At 37.7% G+C, this 25,912-nt stretch overlaps 1 protein-coding gene across 2 annotated transcripts in view; it reads left to right on the top strand.

The window, feature by feature from the left end:
• Nucleotides 1-25,912, top strand: part of LOC149530651 (uncharacterized) — a 142,923-nt gene that overhangs the window by 87,886 nt on the left and 29,125 nt on the right. For both annotated transcript variants that reach the window (XM_089810069.1, XM_089810070.1), the window contains exons 7-8: nt 11,898-11,952; nt 12,093-12,212. In XM_089810069.1, the coding sequence (XP_089666195.1) occupies nt 11,898-11,952; nt 12,093-12,212 (175 nt within the window). The remainder of the gene's footprint in view (nt 1-11,897; nt 11,953-12,092; nt 12,213-25,912) is intronic.

Raw genomic sequence — 25,912 nt, 5'->3', positions numbered from 1 at the left:
TATTAGATTCAGAGGGAGTCTGATAGGCATCCTTGGATGAAGAAAGCCTCTAAGGGAGTAACTATAGGAGCTTGTTAGAGTGGGGTTGTCATTGCACCAAATAGACCGATCTATAAATGCTCGATACAACCACTCAATTTATAGTACACAGGAGGTGGTTAAGCCCTTGTCACGAATCCCGAGGGGAGCTCTGACCAAATTTCTAACAATCTCCCCCTCAGCATTAGTTGAGGGACTGAGGATTCAAACTTGTTACCAAGCTTTGATACCACTTGTTAGACTGTGATTGTTGTTGCACCAAAAGACCGATCTATCAATACCTGATACAACCACTCAATTTATAGTGCATAGGAGGTGATTAAGCCCTTGCCACAAATCTCGAGGGGAGCACTGAACAAATTTCTAACAGACCTGAATTCCCAAGATCAGTACTTAGAGGGAGAATTGTGAGCTGCAATCTCTTGTGAATGATATCTTCTCTATGAGGGAGAAATTCTATGTAATGTTCCCGTTATAAAATAAATCATTTATCAAACTTTTGTTAATGGGCTGATTGATTTAATATATCTCGGACCCATTTTTATTTTTGTTTCCGTAGTTTGTGTCGCCGTCGGCTATCTTTGTACACCCTCAGAAAGTTTCCTAACGGGTGTTCAAGCTCGGCTTGTAGGTAGTCTTTAGGTATTCAATTTGGATTATTTTCTTTGCACTGCGAATTCCAGTTGGAGTTCTCTGTTGTTTGCCATTTCAGAAGTGAAAGACCTTCCTTATTTGGTTTGTCCGGTTTCGGTGGGATTTAACCCTCACCTATTCTGTCCCCTGTAACACTTTGCTCGGATCTGGCAAATCGGAGCATCATCTTTCGGCATATAATTATTGAAGGGATATTCATGTTCAAATCTTCATTCTTGTTTGGTTTTCGTATGATAAAATTTGGGCTTAGTAGTTTAGGGTGCATAACTATCTTCCATCCATACTTCATCCGCGACTGGCAATTCATTATAACTCTGCACTGCAACTCTACCACCGTATGACCTCTTGGTTTCCCGTACTCCCTTCCTAGCTCATTGTACTGCATCTATAGCCAACCGTACGACCTACATAGCCTATTGTACGACTTGCATAAGTATACAGTATGACCCTCCATATTCCTACCGTACAGGTGTCCTACAATCACCGTACAAACTTTAGTGCTTAGTCGCTACACCTCCACCGTACGACCATCTTGGCCCACCGTACGGCTGCCACATACTCTATCGTACGGACTTGTTGTCTACTCTTGCTCATCCTAAGCTTTGTACGACTTTCCTTCAGCCTTTTCGTATGGCCGTTCAGGGTGTGTAACTAGTCATCTAGCAATTACGACGAATGAAACATTACAACATCCCTCACATCCAATTTGGTTTGTTCGGTTTTGGTGGGATTTAACCCTCACCCTATTCCGTCGCCTGTAACACTTAGCTTGGATCTGGCAAATTGGAGCATCATCTTTCGGCATATATATTACTTGAAGGAATTATATGTATTCGAACCTCTATCATTATGTTTGGATTTCATCTATCTTTGTGTTTGTGTATGAACAAGAGTGTATTCACAGTTGGGTTCAAATATATAACCATGCGAACTCCTATCATTTCCATAACTGCTTCCTCCTTGGCCGTAAGGCCTTCACCCTCCACCCACACCTCCATACATCATTGCCGTCTTCTACTAATCCACCGTATGGCTTACTGTACGACCATCCCTCCCCTTCCACCATATGCCAACATAGATCACCATACGGTCATCCTTGACCACTGTACGACCCATTTGATCATTGTATGAACTTTTGAACCATACAACTTGCCCATCTTTCCACCGTACGACCATAATACAACTTTCGTACAGCTACTAATCAACTTCCGTATAGCCACTACTATGATGTACACACTGTACGACTCCCACCCTAGGCTTTTGTACGACCATCAATTCGGTCATCACCAAGCCTCTGCACTTGAGAACATCACAGTGGTATCAGAGCTTCAATCCTGCCAGCTTGTGAATAGTGAATGAGAGTTTATAGCTGGAAGAGACAAAGAACCCATTCTGTCGATAGAATGACTGCCAAATCGGAACCAACAACTGCCAAACTTGTGGCACTACTGAGAGAACTTGCGAAGAATCAAACACAGATCACTAATACTCAGCGACTTATGGAGAGAGACTCTCAAGAAGTTGGCAGACAATAAAATATTCGGAGAACAAAATGGTCACAACGCGGACTTGGTGTCGAGTAAATCAAACCCTCTTCTAGCACGCTCTCGACCTTCCATTTTTTTCCCCCACAGACGGAGGCACCCCACGGAGGGAAACAACCAACCTTTGAAGAGATGCAAGAACAACTGAGAGAAGACTGGAAGAATGCGAATTTTGAGGAAGCTATATCCTACAAAGATTATGCGGCTCTGAGAATAAGATATTTGGGAGGCAGAAACCGAGGATATTTTAACGATGATCTCAGAAGAAAGTTAAGTAAATATGTCTCCATTTGATGGATCCGGTTCCATATCTACGCAATTGTGGGTAATGAAGGCCGATACTTCTAGCTGAATCCCATGCCAGAGGAAGAAGCAATTAAATTTGCGGCATTGCACTTGGAGGGAGTTGCGCATGAATGGTGGCATTACGACACCATCACACTGGGGCATGATCAAATAAATACTTATGCTGAATTCACTGAGAGATTGATAGATTGCTTTGATGGTAAAGATCCAGAACTTAATTTGAAAGATTTGGGGTCTAAGGTCTATCGGAAGATTTCGGAAGTGAAAGACCTTCCCTATTTGGTTTGATACAACTTTTGCTCATACGATGAAATGAAAGATGTCTCACCTTCTACATGCATATCATAAGTTTTGTCATCTTCAAAATTGTCATTAGAAGTGCTATCTTCATCATGATGCTGATGGAATTGATTGCATAGAAAATCTTTTTCAAATAATGGATTCAAGCACATAGAGAACCCAAACACATCTTCATATGTTTGATCTTCAAACAACAGATTTAGGAATATGGAGAATTTTTACATGCCTCCATGAGAGCTTTCATTTGAATCATCAAGTGTCTCATCAACAAGACTAATATCTTCATTGATGTTGTCTCCTAAAACTCCCTCCTGTTCATACACCGTATGCAGTTCTATTTCATCTTCACTATTTGATTCCTGAGAATTATCATCTCCTTTATCTAGTACCCTTTGAATATGTGGTGATCCGTCAACTTGTTTATCATGGTGGATTGAGAAAAACATTTGACTACTCGTCTCAACATGTTTTCCATGTTTAACAAAGCTGAAATCTCTTCTAGATTGAGAGAATCCTCTTCCCATTTTCACATTCATTAATATTTGATGTCACAGAAGTATCATCATGGAAAGATCTTTCCTCAGACTGTTCAAAAAGTCTTCTATACCTGCATCTGAAACATCATTTGTTTCTTGTTTGAATTGATTGAATCTGAAACATCACCTTTCTCAAAGCTTTTATAGAGTGAATTTAAACTTTACAAGTTCTCCGGTTGGCAAGGTCCTCAACCTTGATCAAAATAAAGTTGAATATTGAAAGTTTGAATTGATTGAATGTTTGTGTAAGGTTTTCAATAATTGATTTGATGCTTGCAACAAGGAAGATATAGATTTCTGACTTCAATTATAAATTCAATAACTATTAGTTCAATGATTTTAGAAGACTAGTGCTTCTGCTTATCCGGGCAACAAGGTCAACTACAACAAGGATTATTACATACAACTTTATGAGACAATATTTGTTTAAAATATCATCAATTATTCTTGAGCTCTGCAAACGACAAATCTTATATGCAATTCTTTGTTAGTCCAAAAGGGTTTTTAACTTCTCTAGCTGGAAGTCCGGTTAGATAGAGATAAGGAAACACATATATTTCGCACTATCCTGATTGTTGAACAAAGAATGCATGAAGAATCCAATGCATAAGCTTGTCTGGAGTAATTTAGTAAAATTTATTAATTATAAAGGACGAATCAAAATTATAATTTGTACTCTCTGCCTTGAATAATTTCAAACAATTTTTTTATATTTTTCATTAAAAGAACAATTTATTGGAATTTATATTAAAGTTACACTTTTACATCTCTATTCCTCCGTACAGTATCTATGTATCTTTTATTTCTCTTCCCAAGATGTGTCTTTTTTCAAATCTGCCTTGTCTTTTATTTATAGTTTACTCATAAAAGCATGCGGCCTTTTAAGATAAAAAGTGATTACCTTTCATTCTTATATTGCATGTTCCTTAATTATCCTAATTTTAATTGATACTTTAAACATCATCTCTGTCGGCTACAACATTCTAAATTGTACCCGTTCTTACTTTTAATTATTTTAATGTCTGTAAAATAGTTTAACTTCTCCCGATGCATCATATAATTCATTCTGAAATCTTGATACTTTTTTCATTTTCAAAACAATGGTTCCATGTTCTGCTCCCATCAACGTGATGCAAAAGGCAAAAACTCATTGCCGTTGCTTTCTGTATACCATTAAAAGTTGATATTGATGCTCTGAATAACTGGATATGCGGAGTCCCTAATACAGGCTGCAAATTTTTGAGCATAGGCACATGCAACAACCATTGGTCATCTGTGTGTCAAGTAATATGTGCCATGACTAAGGTAGAAACAAATATTTCCCAGAGTCATGTCGGATATTCAAACGCTGTGTATTCTCCAAATGTCTTTAATTACATCCATCACTGCATCTGTGGCAATAGTAACCAGGCAGGCATCTCCTGAAACATAGACATTTTGAGGAGTAAAATGTGCTAATCTCACTCTTACCAAAATTCATCCATTTCTTTGGTAATTGTTAAATTTTCCTTGAGATAAGATGACTGGATATTTCTATACACTATCAATGAGAATCAATCATATTATTTTATAACTGCTATATATATATATATTTGCCTTGAAAAACTCTAAGAAAGACTCCCTTCAATATTCTATTCACTGGAATAAATGCTGAATTTTATTTACATCGTGGTTGCCTTCGCTTATTATTGGTATGCTTAACTCATTTAATTTGGTGTTTCTGTACATTTATCCTGAGAAACCAAATTATTGTCTAATGATAATGTTCACTGCTTATATTAATTTGATTTGGTTGTTGAATTTTTTCAGATTCAATTGATATAATCTGGATTTATATGCAGACTCCCTTTCAAGAACAATCTCCAGTAGCTTTATTCAACAAACGATTGCTTCAGGCAAAATGCAAAATGAATAATAGTCTTTGTCAAGTTTTGAAATCCACTTGTTATATTTCTTGATGTTTCGTCTCCTGCCCAGTCTACAACTTGAAAGCTTTGATATAAATATTTCCCAGTCAATCTAACTCATGCAGACTGGAGAGTATTTAAATTTTGGGATATTTTCATTCATAGGGAATTGCTTTGTCATTCAACCTCATAGAAGTTTGAATCCATCTGCATCCAAGAAATAGAGACCTCCATAAGACCTGAACTGTTCAAACAAATTTATTCATGAATGTACGTCCTCCTGTTCTGAAATATTCTTTTGCATCCTGGATAATGATTTGGAAGATTCACATGACATGTTTAATATCAGGTACTTGTATAGTGCTGAATTGTACACAAATATGAACCAGTTCGCTTGTAATATGGATTCAGGACTTCCATGTCATAGCTTGTTCAATGATAATATGTTTAGTACTTTATCTTTTCTGATTTCACCTTTGTCAAACATTTATATAATATTTCTGTATATAAATATCTTATCATTAAACGCATTAGGATGTCATTCATTGTACCCTTGACATCAATGATTATGTTTTTTCAAGTCTACAATATAAAAAATGGAGGTTATGATTTTTACCAAAAATTAAGGGCTTCATCACACCAAGCAAAACCAAAAAGCTACCAAGCAACAACCTGCATTACCCGAGCCACAGACAGAACAACCTGAGTAGAATGCTGAGCCCCAACTGAGCAATGATAATGTTGGAGATCACGGAACGGGCCCTGCCTCAACAAAGTATGTAAGACAGAATCATTCACAAGATCAAATCATTGGAAACAAGAGTGTTGGACTCATGACAAGAAGTAAGTTAAAGGAAAATACATGTTTGATTGTTGAATTTGAGCCTAGAACATTGAAAGATGCACTTGAAAATGATGACTGGATCAATACTATGAATCAGGAAATAGATCAGATTGAAAAGAACAACACATGGACATTGGTACTGAGATCCAAAGACAAAAATGTGATTGGTACCGAGTGGATATTTAGGAACAAACCAAATGAGAAAGGAGAAGTTGTGAGGAACAAAGCTGTACTTGTTTGTAAAGGTTATACCCAAGAAGAAGAAATTGACTATGGAGAGACCTTCGCATCTGTAGCTAGATTGGAAGTAGTTAGAATACTGTTAGCTTATGCAACTGACAAGAGATTCAAGGTCTATCAAATGGATGTTAAGTTTGTATTTCTGAATGGAATTTTCGAAGAAGTATACATTGAACAACCTGAAGGATTTGTGGAGCCAAATAAGAAGCACCTGGATTGTAAATTGAACAAAACGCTGAATGGATTGAAGCAAGCACCGAGAGCATGGTATGAAAGATTGCATTCATATGTGATCAGACTTGGATTTGCCAAAACAAGTGATAACTATAACCTGTACTTGAAAAAAGAAGCTGAAGATACGATCCTAATTGCTGAAATATTTGGTGGTAATGATTTGTTTTGCAAATCATTTGCTGATTAGATGAGCAAAAAGAATTGAGATGTCTATGTTTGGTGAGATTAAGCTTTTCATAGGTTTACAAGTTCATCAACCACAAGGTGGTATATATGTAACTCAGTCTAAGTACATCAAAGAGATATTGAAGACATTTGATATGGATGAGTCAAGGCCACTTGGCATCCGTATGGTCACTAGATGCAAGTTATCTAACGAAGACAACATTGCTGAAGTGAATGAGACACAATACAGATCAATGATGGAAAGTTGCAATATGTAGTATACAACAGACCTGATATTGCACATGCAGTTGGTTGGTATAGTTGCAAGATTTTCATTTAATCCTATGGAGACACGCATGACTGCAGTTACGAGGATATTCATATATTTGAAATGAACAAAAGACTATGAACTATGGCATAAGAAAGGTGATTTTGAGCTTGGAGTTTATACTGATGCTGATTGGGCAGGGACTGTTGATGATAGAAAAAATACTATTGGTTGAGTTTTTTTTCTAAGAGAAAGGTTGATTACATGGTTAAGCAAGAAGCAAAGTTGTATATCACAGTCTACTGCTGAAGCTGAGTATGTTGTTGATGCTATTAATTGTTCAAATATTATTTGGAATAAGCAACTATTGGAAGGTATGCAAGAGGAAGTCGCTGAACCTATTACTATCTATTGTGACGACACAAGTGTTATTAATATTTATAAGAGTCCTTTGATGCATGCAAAAACCAAACACATATCTATCAAGTATCACTACTCTGGGGAGCAAGTGCAAGAGAAAAAGTGACGGAGTATGTGAAGTCTAAGGAGCGAATTGTAGATATATTCACAAAGCCATTGTCTAAGGATGCTTTTGAGTATCTGAGAGGTTAGTTAGGGGTCCTTCCCCTTTCCAAGATTCACTAGGCAAGGATGCATGTTGCATCAATTCATGGAAGATTAGAATATCTGTATGGAGTTGATGCAAGAGTTCACTCTTTAGGGACTGTTTCCTTAAGTTGTGAATGTGATTGTAATGAATTAGATGTAATCAATACATGCAAGATACAAGGTATAATTACAAGGTTTTATAAGTTTCTCTTTGAACCTTCTAGTTACCTTTGGCATTGTTGTCAAAGGGGGAGAGAATGTATAAAGGGGGAGAATGGTTGTTACTCAGAGGAGAGAATATGTAAGATGAAACAAGCCAAGATTGTTGTCAATGGAGAAGAAGGCTAAGATGTATTGCTATCTAAGGGAAATCAAGGAGTAGATGTATAAGTCAGAGGGGGAGTTCCACAAGTTGATATGACATTGATGCTGCTAAACAACAAAGTATATCCAAAGGGGGAGCAATTGTCAAAAGGGGGAGCATATGATGTGATGTTGCAGAGTGAGCAAAAGAGCTGATGTTGAATAGAGAAGCTGATGAAGAGATCATGAAGTTGCAAAGAAGCTGAACGAAATTAGAGAGCTGAAAATGTGTTGGTATTCGATGGAATGTTTCATAATTTAATGTCTTTTGTGTTTCCATCAATGCCAAAGGGGGAGATTGTTAGTCTGAACTGATAATGTTGTTGATTTATGTGAAAGAGTCATATCATTTGTTATGTTGTTATTGATGTCAAACCTTAATTGGTTAGACATCATGCTAATTTAGTAGAGGGCCATATCATTTGATTGATGAATATGATTTGAAGAAAGTATAATGATGATGAAAGTGTTGATAAGTGTATGTCATTCGATGTGCACTTGAATGAGTTAGACTTTGACAATTTAATGTTGGTTTGATTGTTTTGCATGATTTGATTAAGTGTGGAGATCATGTATAAGCAAGATAGTTTGGTTGGTGAAAGAAGAATTCTATTATTAACTAAGCTACAACAGTTGTCACCGAGCACCCAATTAAGAAGCAAAGTATGTGTAGTGTTAACCAAGTAATTATAATGTTAATCTAGTCTAGTATTAACTGAGCGAGATGTCATGTTAACCAAGCATGGAAAGGAAGAAACAATTTAGAGAAGATTTAATCTAAGCCTGACACTTGGTGAAAACAAAGATTGTTCGAGAAGTTTCGAGGATAAAGATGAAGTTAGTTATGAGATCAATGACTAGAGAAATTCAAAGAAGATCTGATGAAGGAGCTTTGACAATTTGAATTGGAGCACAAAGTTCAAGGTGGAAATATATTTCCTGAGCATCTTGATTCAATGAATCCAAACTTGATGAAGATCTAACGATTCTGATTTAGTGGAAAAACTTGGAAGAGATGAACACAATATTTAGTGTTGTTGATCAAAGTTGAAGGAGATTGATAGCCAAAGGGATAACCAAGAAGAGTTGCATTGTAAAGATCAAGCAAGAGAAGTGCTAAGAGGATGAGTTGTTGAGTGAATCAGCCAAAAGGGATCAAATGGTAGAAAGAGAAAAGAGTTTGAGCGACACAGAGTTCTGAACAAGCAAGATCATGCTGAAACCTAACGAATTTTTTAACTGTTACTCTTTTAACTTTTGTAGGTGAAAATCTCTTTAGTGGACCTATTAGTCTTATTTGTCAATCCATCGTATGGTGATATTCTGTTGAATGTTTTATAAGTCCTTTAGAGAAGGCCACTCTTTAGATGTTTCGAGGAGTGATAAGTTCTAGATGATCTTTGGTAAAAATCCTCTAACAAAGTCAAATGTGTTTATAATCTTTAACAAGGTTGGCATCTAATAGAATAGTAAAATTTTTGGTTTGTCGTTTTCTAGGTGGTTTTTCCCTTAACAGAGTTTCCACATTAAATGCTTGTGTCAAAATTGTGTGGATGCTTATTGTTTTGCATGTTTATGGTTTTTCGTTGCATCTCAATATAAGTTGGAAGTTTACTATGATACTCGGTAAATGAAATTGACAGATTAATGCAAAGCTTATATTAGTTTATGTTATGATTTTAGATCTGGTTACCAAGCTAGTGATTTGAAAGATTAACATGTTTAAGTTTGGGAAAAGTGTTTACAAGGTCTGTAGGAGAACTAGTTAGAATAGATTAACATCTCCCCCTTCTGAGTTATCTAACACACTCTCTCATACTCAGTGCTATCTTCGACCTTGTTTTGTTCCTTCATCGACTTCGGTTCTTTGTAGATTGCGCATGGCATAAGCACTCTTACTTGACCTATTGCTCCTTGGAGGTGGTTGCAAGTGTTGATTCCACTGGTCGGGACCACTGTCGGTTTTCTTAGGTTTTTCCTTTACTTTGGTCCGTAGGGATAGAGATGGACCACCTTCCTCCTTTTTAGTACTCCCTGGATGCACTCACTCACCTCTCTTCCTAGCAAGAGTTGCGTTGGCATGTCAAGATGCACATTTACAGGCAGTATATCTGTATTACTTGGGTCGACCCTCCGTGGGTGTTGTGATCAAAGATGGTTTTCTACCTTGAGCAATTTCTTGATCTATATGATGGGATGGTTGTGCGGCCTTCATACCTCTCTTGACATTGGACACACGCATTGTGCATCTCCTTGAGGTCTTGTAGGGCGTGTTGTCACTTATTTCGTATCTAGATGGATCACCGGATTGATAGGGAGGATAGGATCTGTCAGGTTTGTGACATGGGGGAGCCTAAGACAAAGATGCATTTCATCATCTGCTGCTCCTTTTACTATTTGATTAAAGGGAGGTTTTACTGCCTTTTCAGGGGGTGTTAGTTTCTCTCCTCCTTCAAGTATACCTATCAGCGATGCCATTCTTAACCTTTAGGAGACCACAAGGCTTCAGGACAGATTCAGTCTCCATCAAGACTGACCATAAATCAGCTCATCACCTCCTTCTGGGTGGTCTTTCCAGCTCAGGGTACTAAGCAATCGCTTGGCCTCCCTACCCCTGAGCACAGTAGGTCTATGAGACCTTGTCAAATTTACTCTCACTAAGAACTCTCCACTTCCAGCAGTTCTAAGCGGCAGACTCGACTTTCTCTTGCCTTGGGCAGTATCCCTTGGTTGTAAATTTCTTATCCGCAGTGGGGCAGGTCTAGTTGTGGTTGATGGCTACCCCTGGTCCTTGGTTCTTGTTGGTAGTTGTTTGTTGGCTTTTCCTCAAGCACAGTTTGGTGTTCTTGTTATTGGCTTGCCTTTCTTGTTGTGTTCAGACAATCCTTTTTACCCTCTTTGTGGTCTCTTGTTGGACATTAATAAATTTATCCTCTCTTATCTTAGTCCATCTTTGTTGTTGAAAACATAATTTAGTTCTAATTTGTTATTTTGCTATTGCTACTTTCTAGTATATTATTTTTTGTCTCTTTTTAACTCCCTAGTTGTTGGAAATGGGTAGCTATGTAATGCTGCAATTGGTAGCAGTTTGGAGGGGCATGACTGTCCGCTCTTCTCAAGATTGTTCATGCTGATTCTAGTCTGTTTAACTGTATCATTTTTGCCAATACCAGGATCCCTGAAAAAAATTGTAATCCCTAGATCCTCCTTGTGATCTAATTAGCTTGTGCTGCGACACTTTGATATAATTTGGAGTTGCAATTTCTACACCGAGTGATGTTTCTCTCAATGTCTTGGTTATATTGAACTCTGTAATACAATGATGACTCTGAAAAGTTTTTAATGTACTTGTCAGACAGCCAATATAGTCCTCCAATATTATAAGATTGATGGCATCATCTAAAGTTTGAGGACAATTTATTATCAAGTATTCTTTGAGCTTATGTATTGGTACTTTCCAATGGGCCAAGAACCAACAACAAATTTGTTAAATCGTTCATCTCCTGCAACTGTTATTATCCTATAGACACTGTGCTTAACTGCTTCTGTAGCACATTTAAATGGCTGCAAACTTTGGGTTTTTCTGTATCAAGAATTGGCTTATGTTATCTGATACATATTAACATCTTCTGTGACTGATAGAAGGTCTTTGTGTACTACAACATTGATGCTTATTGAGAGGTTTTAGAACACATGGACAAGGGATAAATTGAATCTGAATGTAAGGTAGGAAGAATTGTATCGAATTCAAAGAAAAAAGTAGGTGAGAACAAATATGAATGGATTTCTCCATAGGTGTAATTTTATTTTTTTTATCATTGGAGTCTTTTTCTTTTGTAATTACATATCTATTAGAGTACACCATTGATGGAATGATATTGATAATAGGTATACCATACTGAATGATGTAACCGCAAGAGACCTGCAAAAGAAACACCAACAGGTAAATTAATGCTGCTTATTTTAATGGCTTCTTGGATATATATGCACAAGTTCATGCTTACTTTTTTACATTCACGTTGGTCACAACCTTATTAAATTGGGATTACAGTCCCTTCTATCTTTTATGTTGGCCTGTTTCAGTGGTTTATGGGGAAGAGCTGTGACACGTTCTGTCCAATGGGCCCATGGATTGTTCCAGCAACTGAAATAAATGGTGAGGGTCTTCAAATTCAGTGTTGGGTTAATGGCGAGCTGAGACAGGTGCTGTGTTTCCTTCTTATAAACTTCACATTGGTTTTGACTTTTTTCCATCATATTTTTTGGCATGGAAGTCCTTTGAATATTTCAAAGTATGGCTAATTAATATTTAAGTTTGTGGGTATTTATAGGCTGCTTGCATAATTCTACAGTTAATTTTAGAATGATTTAACCACGGTCTACATTGGTGTGTTAATAACATTGTTAGTGGAGTTAAGCTTTATAATAAGTGGTCTGCTGAAATATAGTTGAACTTATCATTCATTTTTCTTGTAAGTTAGTATTTATTTAAGGTAAGGAATATTGTTGGAAAATATTCAAAACATCAACCATGAAATATTTGTCAGTTTATATCATCTTAGCATCACCTTGAAATAGCTGACATCCTTCAGGTCATTTAAATTTGGCTCACTTTTGGCCTCAACAAATAGATTAGAGGAAATCCACATAAATAAAGATTGGCTAATTGTTCTACATCAATGTCTCCCTGTCTACCATTTTCCTAATTTACTTTAAGCATCTTTCTGGTTTCAGAAATGGAACTGTTTGTAACAAGCAAATTATCAAAAAAACTAAAAACCTTGAAATATTCTAACTTTTATTGAACCAAAGTGGGCTAGCTTCTCATTTGCATGAAGGAATAGCAGAAAATAACTGATTAAGTGCACTCTCATGATAAGATCTTAACTACCAATTGAAAAAAGTAACTTTTTTTTGATAAATTAGAAAGAATGATCAGAATAGGTTAACTAATTAATTTTTTTTTTTTGATAGGTAATCAGCCGAAGCCTAGATTATTTATTATTACTGTTAAGATTAATTATTATTATGTGTTAGTCTCGAGTAGATTCGAACCCAAGACCTCTTGGATAAGAGGCTCACAATTTACTGATATGTTGTAGGCTCTTGCCTTGAATAGGTTTACTAATCATATTATGCATGCCAAGTAAAATAAAATCTAACTTCACAATTCTAACTACCATCTCATATGAATAGGAAAGTAACTGCACGAGATATAATGCTGAACTGAATGGAAATAACAGAATACTATCAAGGTTTAGATCACACCATGTCAAGAGAAGTAGGAATTGGTCTGTTCTATGCAAGTAGGCATTGGAGGAGAGAAGCACTAAAAGATGCTTAACTTACCAACCATGGAGCTAGTGTAATCCCCACTCATTCTCTACTGAGAATGGCCCAACCTTGTGTTGGATAAGGCATGTTTGTTGGGTGGATATTTGGCAACCGACAGCTTTGGGTAAAATCTAGTCGCAAAATAGGTAGACCAGCTACATGGTGTGAGATAGAGTCTCTCCTACCTTAAAGGGAAGGTTCTCCCTTCTCACCATTTCTTGGATCAACTCAAGGTAAGGAAGAAGTTGAGAGATTTGAAAGGGTATTACCAACATTCTTTCCTCTTAGCTTTGATAAAATAATCCACTTACTTGTAGAGTGAGTAATGGGTAAGATGAAACATTGAACTACACTTCTATCTAAAGTTGTAAACAGTGATATTGATAAACTAATATTAACTCAAAGGCTAGCTGAAAGCATACCAGTTTGGCTCTACATCTAGTATTAATCTATGTTATATAAATGACCTTTACTATTGGGGCACAAAGAGTTTCAGAAGTAAAGAATTCTAACTATTTTTGTGAATTAAGAAAAAGATACAAGCTACAATCAAAGCTCTTAGTCTATATATCTCCACTATTGTTCCTAGTCAAAGCTTCGGCTTTGATTGCTTCCTAACTCTTTAGATTCAATTATCAAGAAAGCAAAAACACATGAATCAAAGATAACAAATACAAATTACAGTCAAAGCTTCCATCAAAATCACACTCAATCAAAGTTCAGCTTCAATTGTTTCTTTGTATTCAATTTTCTTTCAAAATAGTATTACACAATCAAAGTTATGTTTGCACAATTCCTCCAGAGCTCTTTTGCATACAAATAAAAGATGATTTTTTACAATGTTGGGGCACTCCTTTATATAGGCAAAGGAGTTGATAAAAAGGAGGAAAAAATGGGAGCATCTCAACCAACATTGACCCGTTCTAAAGAGAGAAATTATAGGATTACATGTCATAAGGACATGCAAATCATATTACATGCAATTACACAATTTCATGCAATACATCCTCTCTAACTAAATGCATGAAAAGAAAAAAGAAGACGAAAATAGACGAAATAATCTTAAGGATTATTCTGAAGTGCCTAGTATCTGGTGATGTAGTCACGCATTGTAGGATGATTTGAGATCTACATTGATTTCGATATGGTCTCAATCCTGATTGTATTGACTATATCAGTGTATGTTGATCTTACAATCTTGTAGTTTGTTGCAATCGAATTGATGCAAGAGCATCCTGGGTGTAAGAGCAATCTTGCATCACCCCAAAAATATTTGTATTTCTGTCTTTTCTATTTTAATAAGGACTAGTAGATAGGGTGGTTACTATTTATGGGAACTTGCTATTTTTAGTAAGTTTGGCATATGAGCTCGAAATGTTCTCGTTTTCTATAGGAAGGTTCATTTTGGAGTTGTAAGCCTACCATAAGAATCTCATTGCTCAAGCATAAGTATCAGAGAAGTTATTGCGGATTTTCGGTGGAAAAATTTGCAAAAAAATCTTCAGGCTCACTGTTAGAGGCTTAGAGTGCTCGGATGAGGTCCGAAAACTCGACGAAAGGGCACTAGCGCGGTTTCGAGCTTGTAGATAAGGAGCTAGCATTTTCGAAAAGTGGTTATAATAGCCAATCGGAGCAACGGTTTGTGAGTTATGGCCTTACAAAGTTGGGCTATTCGAAATATCTAAAATAATTGTCAAAGATGTATTTGGCCGACTCTATATGTATTGTTAGGGTCTATCGGCCCTAGGTATTAAGTTTCAATGTCTAGAACCTTCCCGAGCGGCATAAAATTGCCTATTCAAGAAAGGCCCGAACATTGTTTAGGATAGCTCGGGGGATAGTTCGCAACTTGTCTTGCAGATTATTGTAATGAAGGTGCCTATGTGGATTAGCATATTGTACTCGAGAATTTTGTAATTCTGCATTTGCGCCGCAACTAAGAAGTCCATATTTTGTTTTTGCATTTGCTATTGTTTCTTTGTTTCTGTTATGAGTTTATGGTTTTAAGGGGAGCACCCTTCATCATGAATCCTGTAGATGCTTTGCCACTAAATTATATGCTACAAATCTATTCATTAGTTGTGAGCCAAATTCCTTAGAATCAAGTTCAACGTTGACTCTGTGTATTTAGAAGTCTTTTCTTCTGTTGAGACCAAATTATCATGCTTGGTGAAAACAATACACCCTATTTGTTCCAAATTGCATATAAGATTTGTTTCAAATGTCTGACAGTCTTCCAAGGTTGTCTGCAATTTAGTCAATAGTTTTCCTAGTGTTCCATGAGACCTTGGTATCTGTAAAACATCTTTGAAAACAAAATGACTTCACATGCCACCATGCCATCCAAATCAGTATTAGCTATTTCATCCGAATCTACCAAAAGTCCTTTTAGAGTGTCAACTTCTTGATTCATATAAAAAATCAATTCGTGTATAGTTTCTTTAATTTCTCTAATGCGTTCAAGAACTCTAACCTCTAACTGCATCTTTGATGTCCTGCAATCCTTCTGAGTCAACTTCTCCAAACCAAGTTTTGGCTACTTTAATCAGTTTTTCTCATTAGCTGTATGAGAAGTGGTAGCCACAAGCTAGGATGATTGCTGTGGGATAACCTCATTAAGGCGAGTGAGTTCTTCCTTAAGTTTATTATTCTTTTACCAAAGCTCATGATTGCTTCAAGACACATTAGCAAGTGCATCTTGAGCATGTTGCAAACATCCTGGCCGTGTTTATTTACCAAGATCAATCCTTGTGATCTTATAATCTGAGCAATTAAGTTCCTCAATTGGTTTATCCACTAAGGGTTTTGCAACTTCAACATATTTGGTCTTGTTAGACCCAACCACAATTTTCGAAACAATCTTGTCTTTCAAAGGTTTGGATTTTGTCTTCTTAACAGACAACTTATTTGGAAGTAGCACTACTTTTCTCCTATTCATAGTAATGTTTCCCAACCATGCAGGCAAAGTTCCTATAATTTACCTTACTCTATGTCAATGTGATTTGTTCATAGTGATTCCAAATGGGAACCAAAGCATGATCTCCCTTGCTGGATAATCTTAAAAAGCTCCCATAGCCGTAGCGATCTAAACCAAGTATGAATTCATAAAGAAGGGTGCTAGTTTGCATATTGAGCAACTGTTCACTCAAAGCTGTACTGATGAGCTCTCCCCAGAAGATGGGTTCTTCATTATCATATATTTGGAAAATGAATTTGAACATCCATGGTTCAAACTCGCTCAATTCCTTCAAGCCACATTTGGACAAATGTGCAACAAGAAGCCATAATGAGCATGGAAATAGAAAGATAAGCATGAATTGATGAGCAAAGTTGAAAATGTCCACTTATAGATCAAAGAGCCAAAATAGGAAAATTGATAGGTTTGAAGACAAATTCTCCTCCAAATTCGAATCCTCAAGTAACTAACTTGACTATTTCAACCTTGCAAATGATGAATCCAAAATGAGCATTGAATGAATGTTTTGCATTTGAAAAATCCAAAATGTGGTCAAAGATTGCTTGAATGCAAATTCTTTTTGCAAAAGCCTTCAAGAAAAACCCGTTTTTATAAAAAAGGTGGTCTCAAAGGGTCATTACACGAATCAATTTTCTCTTAGAATGAAAAAACGTGACTTCTAATAACCATAGAGTGTCTCCAAACATGAAAACAAGCATCCATTAATGGGAAATGCAAGCTGGAAATGCCCAAATCTGGGTATTTTTAACCAAGATGTGCCCTTCAAATGTATAGAGAAACAATATTTCTGTAAGGAGATTCAATGTTTTAACCATGGAAAGGGATGGAAATGCCAAAACGCCCCTTGTGGAATGGATTTCATGCCATGGAGTTGCTCACCTTCTCTCTCTCACCTTCGATTTGTTGATGATTCTACTCTTGCTAGAGTTGCTTGAGTCAAGGAAGCTAAAGCCTTTTGATATACTTTGGATATTTATTTGTTGGCGTTAGGCCAAAAAGTTAATGAACATAAATATTTTATATATATTTTTAACACTACTGAACCTATTCAGCGGAGGATTGCTAATATCATGCGGTTTCAGATTGGATTGCTCCCTTTGACTTATCTCAGCATCCCTTTCACTGTTTCTAGGCAGCCTTGACTCTTCTGGTAGAATTTGACTAACAAGCTTCGGGAAAAGGTAAATAATTGAACTCATAGATGGCTCTCTACTGCTACTCCTGTTACCCTTCTTTAATCTGTTATTCAGGCGCTCCCTATTTATTGAAGCATGCTTTAGGCTGCTGTTGTTTACTTTCTCAAGGAGTTTGATGATCTTTCTCGGCAATTCCTTTGGTATGGTAATCAGCATAACTCTAAATGGAGTTTGATCTTTTGGAGACTGTTTGTAGGCCTAAGAAGAAGGGCAGTCTTGGTCTTTGATTTGCTATCTTGAGTAGCCAAGCGTTAGGTGCTTAGTCTTATTGGCGATGGTGCTCTGGACAAAATCATCTTTGGTCTCGTATAATTACTCGTAAGTATTTTAGAGGTGTTGATCTTTGTTCTATTTGTGCGCTTCCTCTTGATGGTCACGGTTCTATGGCGTGGCATACTCTCAAAACTGGTTCTTATTTTTTTAAGAGGGGCCTTTTCTAGATATGCGAGGGAGGCTTTGTTTTGGAGCGATGCTTGGGATGGTTATCCTCCCAGCTTATACGTGCACGCTCATCTTCAGACTCTATGTGAGTCTTTTCTTGTTAACAGATGGGATAAAGTGGTTCACTATAAGACTCCTTATCAATTGGGCTTTGTTGTTGGCTATATATGGAAGCACTCTTCAAATTGGCCTCCTAGGGGCTTGGAGGTGGACCGTCAAGTGCTGTCTCGGCTTTTGGCCTCTAGGGAATGTTGCTCTCTTGTGGGACCAAATGTTTTGGCTTGGGGTGGTACCTTGTAAATATTCTGTCTCGGCAGGGTATTGGGAGATTACTAGACAATTGTAGATTAAATGTGATAGTCAAATATTATATTTTTTACTCTTAAATTGACACAAAAAACAATTCTAGGTTTACTATTTAAATTTATTTTTATTATTATTATCCACTTGTTTCATTTATCAATTTAAAATTATATCTATAAGAGTATGAAATAAAAATATTTAATAAATTAATATTAATAATGAATATAAAATTAATTGTTTAAAGGAAACTTTATTAGAAATAAGAATATATTCAAAAATAAAAACGAGGAAGAGTTCAATTTTCTTTAATTGTAAATTAAAATGCAATGTAATTTGCTAAAATTAAAAAAAATTTATTTAAAATTAATGAAATTTTTTAATGTTCTAAATTATTAATTTTAACTATAACATTAGCTTGGTTTTTAACTTTTAATTTTTTAAATTTAAAACTAATAAAATAAATAATATCATTTTGTAATTTTAAAACTTACTTTAAAAGAAATCCTCCTACTTTGGGTGCTTTGTCGAAGGAAGTGAATGACAAGTGCGAAGGTAGCGAGGAAGGAAGCTAGTGAACAACAAGAAGAAGATGAAGTCTCAATGAAGCCACCCAAAATCGTCTCCCAGAGCCACTACAAACCACTATAAATAGAGTTGTTTGTGCCGTCCTGTTAAGCGAAACCAAAGCTATTGTGTTAAGGAAAACTAGAGTAGTTGGTGTAAGGAAAACTAAAGCCGTTGTCGGAAGGAAAAGAAAAAGAAACTCGTGTCAATGAAATAACAGCTTGCGTCTATGAAAAAGCCCAAATATTAGGTTTTTTTCAGGTCAAAGCCAAACGGGCAATGGGAGTCAACGTGGAATCACCACATCAACACATGAATTAGATCGAAACAAAACAAAAAAGCTTGAATTATTTTTGGTTAGAAAATTGGTACCCTGTATGAACCCACAATCAATTTAGAATAGTTTTTGTTTCCAAATCGATTCGTACCCAGGTACGAAGCCTTGAAGGTAGCAATTTGGCAACTTCGATTTATTTTAGCCCTTTCGGTGAAAATTTGTCTCATACCTACACACCTTTTCCTTAGATGTGAGGGATTTTGTAATGTTCTGTTCATTGTAGTTGCTAGATGACTAGTTACACACCTTGAACAGCCATACGACAAGGCTGAAGGAAAGCCGTACAAAGCCTAGGAAGATGGTACGGTGAGTAGGAGTAGACAACATGTCCGTACGGTAGAGTATGTGGCAGTTGTACGATAGGCCAAGATGGCCGTATGGTGGAGGTGTAGTGACTAAGCATTGAAGGCCGTACGGTGATTGTAGGACACTCGTATGGTAGGAATATGGAGGGTTGTACAGTATACTTATGTAGGCCATATGGTAGGCTATGTAGGTCGTATGGTAGGCTATGGATGCATTACGATGAACAATGACTGCAGTACGGTGAGCTAGGAAGGAAGGACAGGAAACTAGGAGGTTGTACGGTGGTAGAGTTGTAGTACGGAGTTATAATGAAGGTTGCTAATCGCAGATGAAGAATGGATGGAAGATAGTTATGCACCCTAAACTACTAAGCCCGAATTTCATCATACGAAAACCAAACAATAATGAAGATTTGAACATGAATACCCCTTCAATAATTATATGCTGAAAGATGATGCTCCGATTTGCCAAATCTGAGCGAAGTGTTATAGGGGACAGAATAGGGTGAGCGTTAAATCCCACCAAAATCGGATAAACCAAATAGGGAAGGTCTTTCACTTCCGAAATGGCGAACAACGGAGAACTCCAACAAGAATTCGCAGTATAGAGAAAATAATCCAAATTGTATACCTAAAGACTACTTACAAGCCGTGCTTAAATACCCGTCGGGGAAAACTTTTCGAGGGTGTAAAAAGATAGCCGATGGCAACAGAAACTACAAAAATAAAACAAAAATGGGTCCTAGATATATTAAATCAATCGGCCCATTGACAATAGTTTATTTAATAATCTATTTTATGATGGGGATATTACAGTCCTCCCGTCCCAAAATTTGCTTGTCCTCAAGCAAACGCAACGTTGGATGCTGTAGAATGTGCTCACCTTCCTAGGTTGTGTCATCCAACAACAAGTGTTTCTAGCGTACCAAATATTCCTTCACTATTCGGTTCGGCAGGGTCTTCTCGCGTACTTCAATAATCTCTGATGGTTCCAATATGAGCTTTCCTTCTTCATTGAGCAACGGAAGGCCTATTACCTACCATGACATTTTGTCCCACAGCTTTCTTCAGGCAGGAAACCTAAAAACGTTATGAATACAGCTCCCCTCCGGAACTTCCAGTTCGTAGGCGACTTCACCGATGCGGTGCACTACACGACAAGGGCCATAAAATCGTGGCTTTAGTATTTCTTTCCCCTTTTCTATCAATGAGGATTGTCAGTATGGATGGAGCCTAAGGTAGACCAAGTCTCTTATTTTGAAACTCCTCTCTATTCGGTGTCTGTCAACGTACATCTTTTGTCAATTTTGTGCCCGTCGTGAGTTTTCCTTCAGGTATCTTAGGATGTCATGCCCCTTCTGAAGCTAGTCCCTCTCCCTTGGTGCATGGTTGTCTCCCAGAATTGTGTCGATGAAGGAAAGGGGTTCGTACTCGTATAGAGCTTTGAATGGTGCCATCCCGATGGACATGTGGTACGTGGTATTGTAACAATATTCCCCTAAGTGTATCCTTTCTATTCACTTTGGGAAGTCCAGTTATGAAATCCATCGAGATACTTTCCCACTTATGTTCTAGAATTGACAGAGGTTGTAGTAACTTGGTAGGTAGAGTATGTTCGGATTTGTTTTGCTAGTGGACCGCACACTCTCTTACATACTGCAATATGTCTCCTTTAAGTCCTTTCCATGAAAACCTCTCCGTGAGACGTCTGTAAGTTTTGAGGAAGCCTGAGTGTCCTGCCAAAGGTGAGTCGTGTACCTCCTTGAAGATTTTCTTCTTCAATTTGGATTCCGACACTAAAAATATCTGATTCTTATAGTAGATGATGTCATCCACCACTTTGTACTGATCATCCTAAGTGTTGCTATCCATTAGCTCACAAGCAGATGGCGAGTTTCCTAGACAAAGCACCTGCAACCACATTGTTCTTTCCTTTCACATATTCAATGTCAAAATCAAAAGCCTAAACTTTGTTTACCCATTTTTGTTGCCTCTCATTCAAGTCCTATTGTTCTAGAAAATATCTCAAACTATTGTGATCCATACGAACGACAAATTTGGCACCCACCAAATACTGTCGGAACTTGGTTAGTGCATGTATGATGGCCAACATCTCTTTGTCGTAGATGGAATATAAGCGTTCAGTTTGCGTAAGTTTCCTACTCTCATAGGCTATAGGGTGTCTATCTTGCATCAATACCGTGCCAATGCCTTCTTCGGATGTGTCGCTCTCCAGAATGAACAATCGAGTGAAATCAGGTAATACAAGTACGGGACAAGTGCTCATTGCCTCTTTCAGCTTATCAAAAGTGAGTTGTGCCTTTTCATCCCACTGGAAAGAAGCCTTGTTAGATCTTTTAAGGGTGTGCTGAGCTGAGAGAATCCTTTGACGAACCTCCGGTAATAATTGCATAGTTCGAAAAACCCTTGCAATTCCGTGAGTGATTTTCGAGGAGGCCAATCCAGGATAGCTTGAATCTTCTCTTGATAAACTTGAACTCCATATTTATTGACAACATGCCCTAGGTACAATATTTTTGTCATATCGAATTCACACTTCGATTTCTTGGCGAACAAAGACTGATCCTTAGGACTTCATTTAGAAAGCTTTAGGTGCTCTTCCCATGTCCTGCTATAAATAAGAATATCATCAAAAAATACCAGTAAGTACTTACGCTATTGTTTGTTGAAGATGTTTGTTGAAGATGCGATTGATGCATGATTGGAATGTAGCAGGTGCATTTGTTAATCCAAACGACATGACCAGGAACTCATAATGCCCATAGTGACAACAAAAAATAGTCATTTGGACATCTTCCTCCCTCATGCGGATCTAATGGTATCCGAAACAAAGATCTATTTTCGAAAAATAGACTGCGCCATGTAATTCATCCAACAACTCATCTATTCTTGGAATGGGATATCTATTCTTTATTTTTTTCTGTTCAACGCATGGTAGTCCACACACATGTGCATCGTCCCGTCCTTTTTGACCAATACCATTGATGACGCGAAAGGGCTAGAATTGGGACGAATCCATCCTTTCTCTAGCATTTCCTGAATTGTCTTTTTGATCTCATCTTTGAATTTCTTGGGATGACAATAGGGTGTGGTTATGACCGGCTTGACTCCTGCTTCCAACTCAATAGTTTGTTCAAACCCTCGATGAGGTGGTATGCCAAGAGGAATGTGTATAGAAACTTTATCATGTTCACTCAAAACATTCTAGAGATCATCTCAGGGAGGTGTCCATTGCCCTTTTATATGTGCTGTCGAGACAAAACAATGTGCAGCCTAAGCAATGTCATCATGCCGAAAATTGCCTCCATCCGATGTCCAAAAACTTCCTTCGGACCCTCATTTGCTATTCCACATAGAACAACCTTATTTCCATCGACAAAAAAAATGAAGTCCATCCGTTTGAAAGTCTTAGTGTACATCAAGTGTCTCCATCCATTGTATGCCCAAAATAACATCATGTCATCAAGGTCCACTATGAAGAAATCCTCGGTCACCGTGTGATTCGCCATTGTGATAGTTAGCTGAGAAACAAGGTGTGTGGAGGGCAGAGGAGTCCCTCCGGCAACCTTGACCTGGAATCCTGCCCGTATCTCTGTAGGTAGACGTCTTTGCTTCGTTAGAGATGATTATATGAAGTTTAGAATAGCCCCACTATTGTGCATCACTAGAACCAATTGTCCTTGAAGGGTTCCCCGTACATGAAACACCGTGCACCTCGAGATACCGAGATACCGGCAAGGGCGATAGTTCCTTTGCACCGTACCAATGCTGCAATTATTTCTGTACAGTTGAAAGTAACCATTTTGGTGTTCTCGTGGGGTTGGTTGTCTTCGGAGGGTATGTCTTCTTGTTTGTCCTCATCATTGGACATGACCTCAATGTAGCGGATTTTTCCTTTCCCAAGGCATTTGTGCGCAAGTTCCCATGGTCCTTTGCAATTGAAACATAGTTTCTTCCTTCGGGTGTCCTCTTTGGTAGCTTCGTCCTCATATGGCTTTCTCGGTGGAGGGTTGTTATCTTTATCCATCGGAAACACCAGTTGTTTGGAATGTGAGTAACTTCGTGAGGATGACATCATTGATGATGCCATACACCTTGCCTTCTTAATGGCCTCTGACAGGGTGGCAAGATTGAACCCTTTTATCCAACCCTTCAGTGGTTCTATCAATCCGTCCATGAAAAGCACTATCTATCTTCTTTCAGAAATGTCCGTGACCAAAACAAAGTCTTTGAAATTTTGCAATGTATTGGTCAACCAATCTAATTTGCCTCAGCTGTGCCAAATCTTTGAAATTGAGTTTGGATCTCTATCGTCAATCCGATCTATCAATCTCTCAGTGAATTTTGCATAGGTATTTATTTGATCGTGCCCCAGTGTGATGGTGTCGTGATGCCACCATTCATGCGCAACTCCCTCTAAGTGTAATGTCGCAAATTTAATTGCTTCCTCTTTTGGCATAGGATTAAGCTAGAAGTATCGACCTTCATTACCCATGCTTGCGCAGATATGGATCTGGATCCGTCAAATGGAGACAAATTTACTTTACTCAACTTCCTTCTGAGATCATTGTTAAAATATCCTATGTTTCTACCTCCTGAGTATCTCATTCTCAGATCTGTGTAATCTTTGTAGGATATATCTTCCTCAAAATTCACATTCTTCCAGTCTTCTCTCAGTTGTTCTTGTATTTCTTCAAAGGGCGGCTGCTTCCCTCAATGTGGTGCCTTCGTTCGTGTGGGAAAAGACAGCATGGAAGGTTGAGAGTGTGCTGGATGAGGGTTTGTTTTACCTGACATCGAGTCCCCATTGTGACCATTTTGTTCACTAGATAATTTATTGTCTGCTAACATCTTGAGAGTTTCTTCCATGAGAAGCTAAGTATCATTGATTTGCGCCTGATTCCTCGCAAGTTCTCTCAGTAGTGCCACGACTTTGGCAGTTGTGGGTTTCGGTTTTGTAGCCATTCTATCAACAGAATGGGTTTTTCTTCTCTTCTGGCTATAAACTTTCATTCACTGTCCATAGGTTAGCAAGATCGAAGCTCTAATACCACTGTTATGTTCCATTCATCCCATTTGCTAGATGACCAGTTACACACCTTGAACGATCATATGACAAGGCTGAAGGAAAGCCGTACAAAGCCTAGGAAGATGGTATGGTGAGCAGGAGTAGACAATAGGTCCCTACGGTAGGGTATGTGGCAGCCGTATGGTAGGCCAAGATGGTCGTATGGTGGAGGTGTAGTGACTAAGCACTGAAGGCCATACAGTGATTGTGGGACATTCGTACAGTAGGAATATGGAGGGCCATACGATAGGCTATGGAGACCATATGGTAGGCTATGTAGGCTGTACGGTAGGCTATGGATGTAGTATGGTGAACAATGAATGCAGTATGGTGAGCTAGGAAGGTAGTATGGGAAACTAGGAGGCCGTACAGTGGTAGAGTTGCAGTACAGAGTTTAATGAAGGTTGCCAGTCATGGATGAAGTATGGATGGAAGATAGTTATGCACCCTAAACTACTAAGCCTAAATTTTATCATGCGAAAACCAAACAAGAATGAAGATTTGAACATGAATATCCCTTCAATAATTATATGCCGAAAGATGATGCTTCGATTTGCCAGATCTGAGTGAAGTGTTACTGGCGACAGAATAGGGTGAGAGTTAAATCCCACCGAGACCAGATAAACCAAATAGGGAAGGTCTTTCACTTCCGAAATGGCGAACAACAGAGAACTCCAACAGGGTTTCACAGTACAGAGAAAATAATCCAAATTGCATACTTAATGAATACCTACAAGCCGTGCTTAAATACTTGTCGGGGAAAACTTTTTGAGGGTGTACAAAGATAGCCAACGGCAACAGAAACTATGGAAACAAAACAAAAATGGGTCCGAGATATATTAAATCAATCGGCCCATTGACAATAGTTTGATTAATAATCTATTTTATGACAGGGATATTACAGATGTGTACTTTATCTCTTGTAATGTTGCTTGCAATTCATGTTGATACAAATGACATCTCTGCAACCTAGTGACTCTGCTGTCTTTGGTTTTGCTTGTAGTTTTGTTGCAAGTTTTCTTTAAGCGGATTTCTTGTCATAGGGATCGTTAGCAAATCATTGTAATAACTTGGAAGGACAATTTCAATGTTCAATCCCAAGTAGTGGTTACCTCGTTGGCCACTCTTGACCTCCCAATTTTGTTCAGTCTCAAAATTTTCCCCCACATGCTCTTGTTGATCCTCGTCATACACATGCTATCGGAACTCATAGTGACATTACAAGCAATGAAATTTCTGGTTCAAATTTTAAATTGTACATATTTCACTAGGTGCAGGCTGAAGACAAAAGGATTTCCTTTTTGGCTTTTGTAGTTTAGGTTGCATGAAGTTCAAAAGCACATGATACACAAAAGAC

The sequence above is a fragment of the Cupressus sempervirens genome, chromosome 11 (assembly GCF_028749045.1).
Source record: "Cupressus sempervirens isolate cs-2001-9-10 chromosome 11, ASM2874904v1, whole genome shotgun sequence".
Taxonomy (NCBI): Eukaryota; Viridiplantae; Streptophyta; class Pinopsida; order Cupressales; family Cupressaceae; genus Cupressus; species Cupressus sempervirens.
Note: the sequence above shows the minus strand (reverse complement) of the source record. Positions and strands in the feature narration are given on the sequence as shown.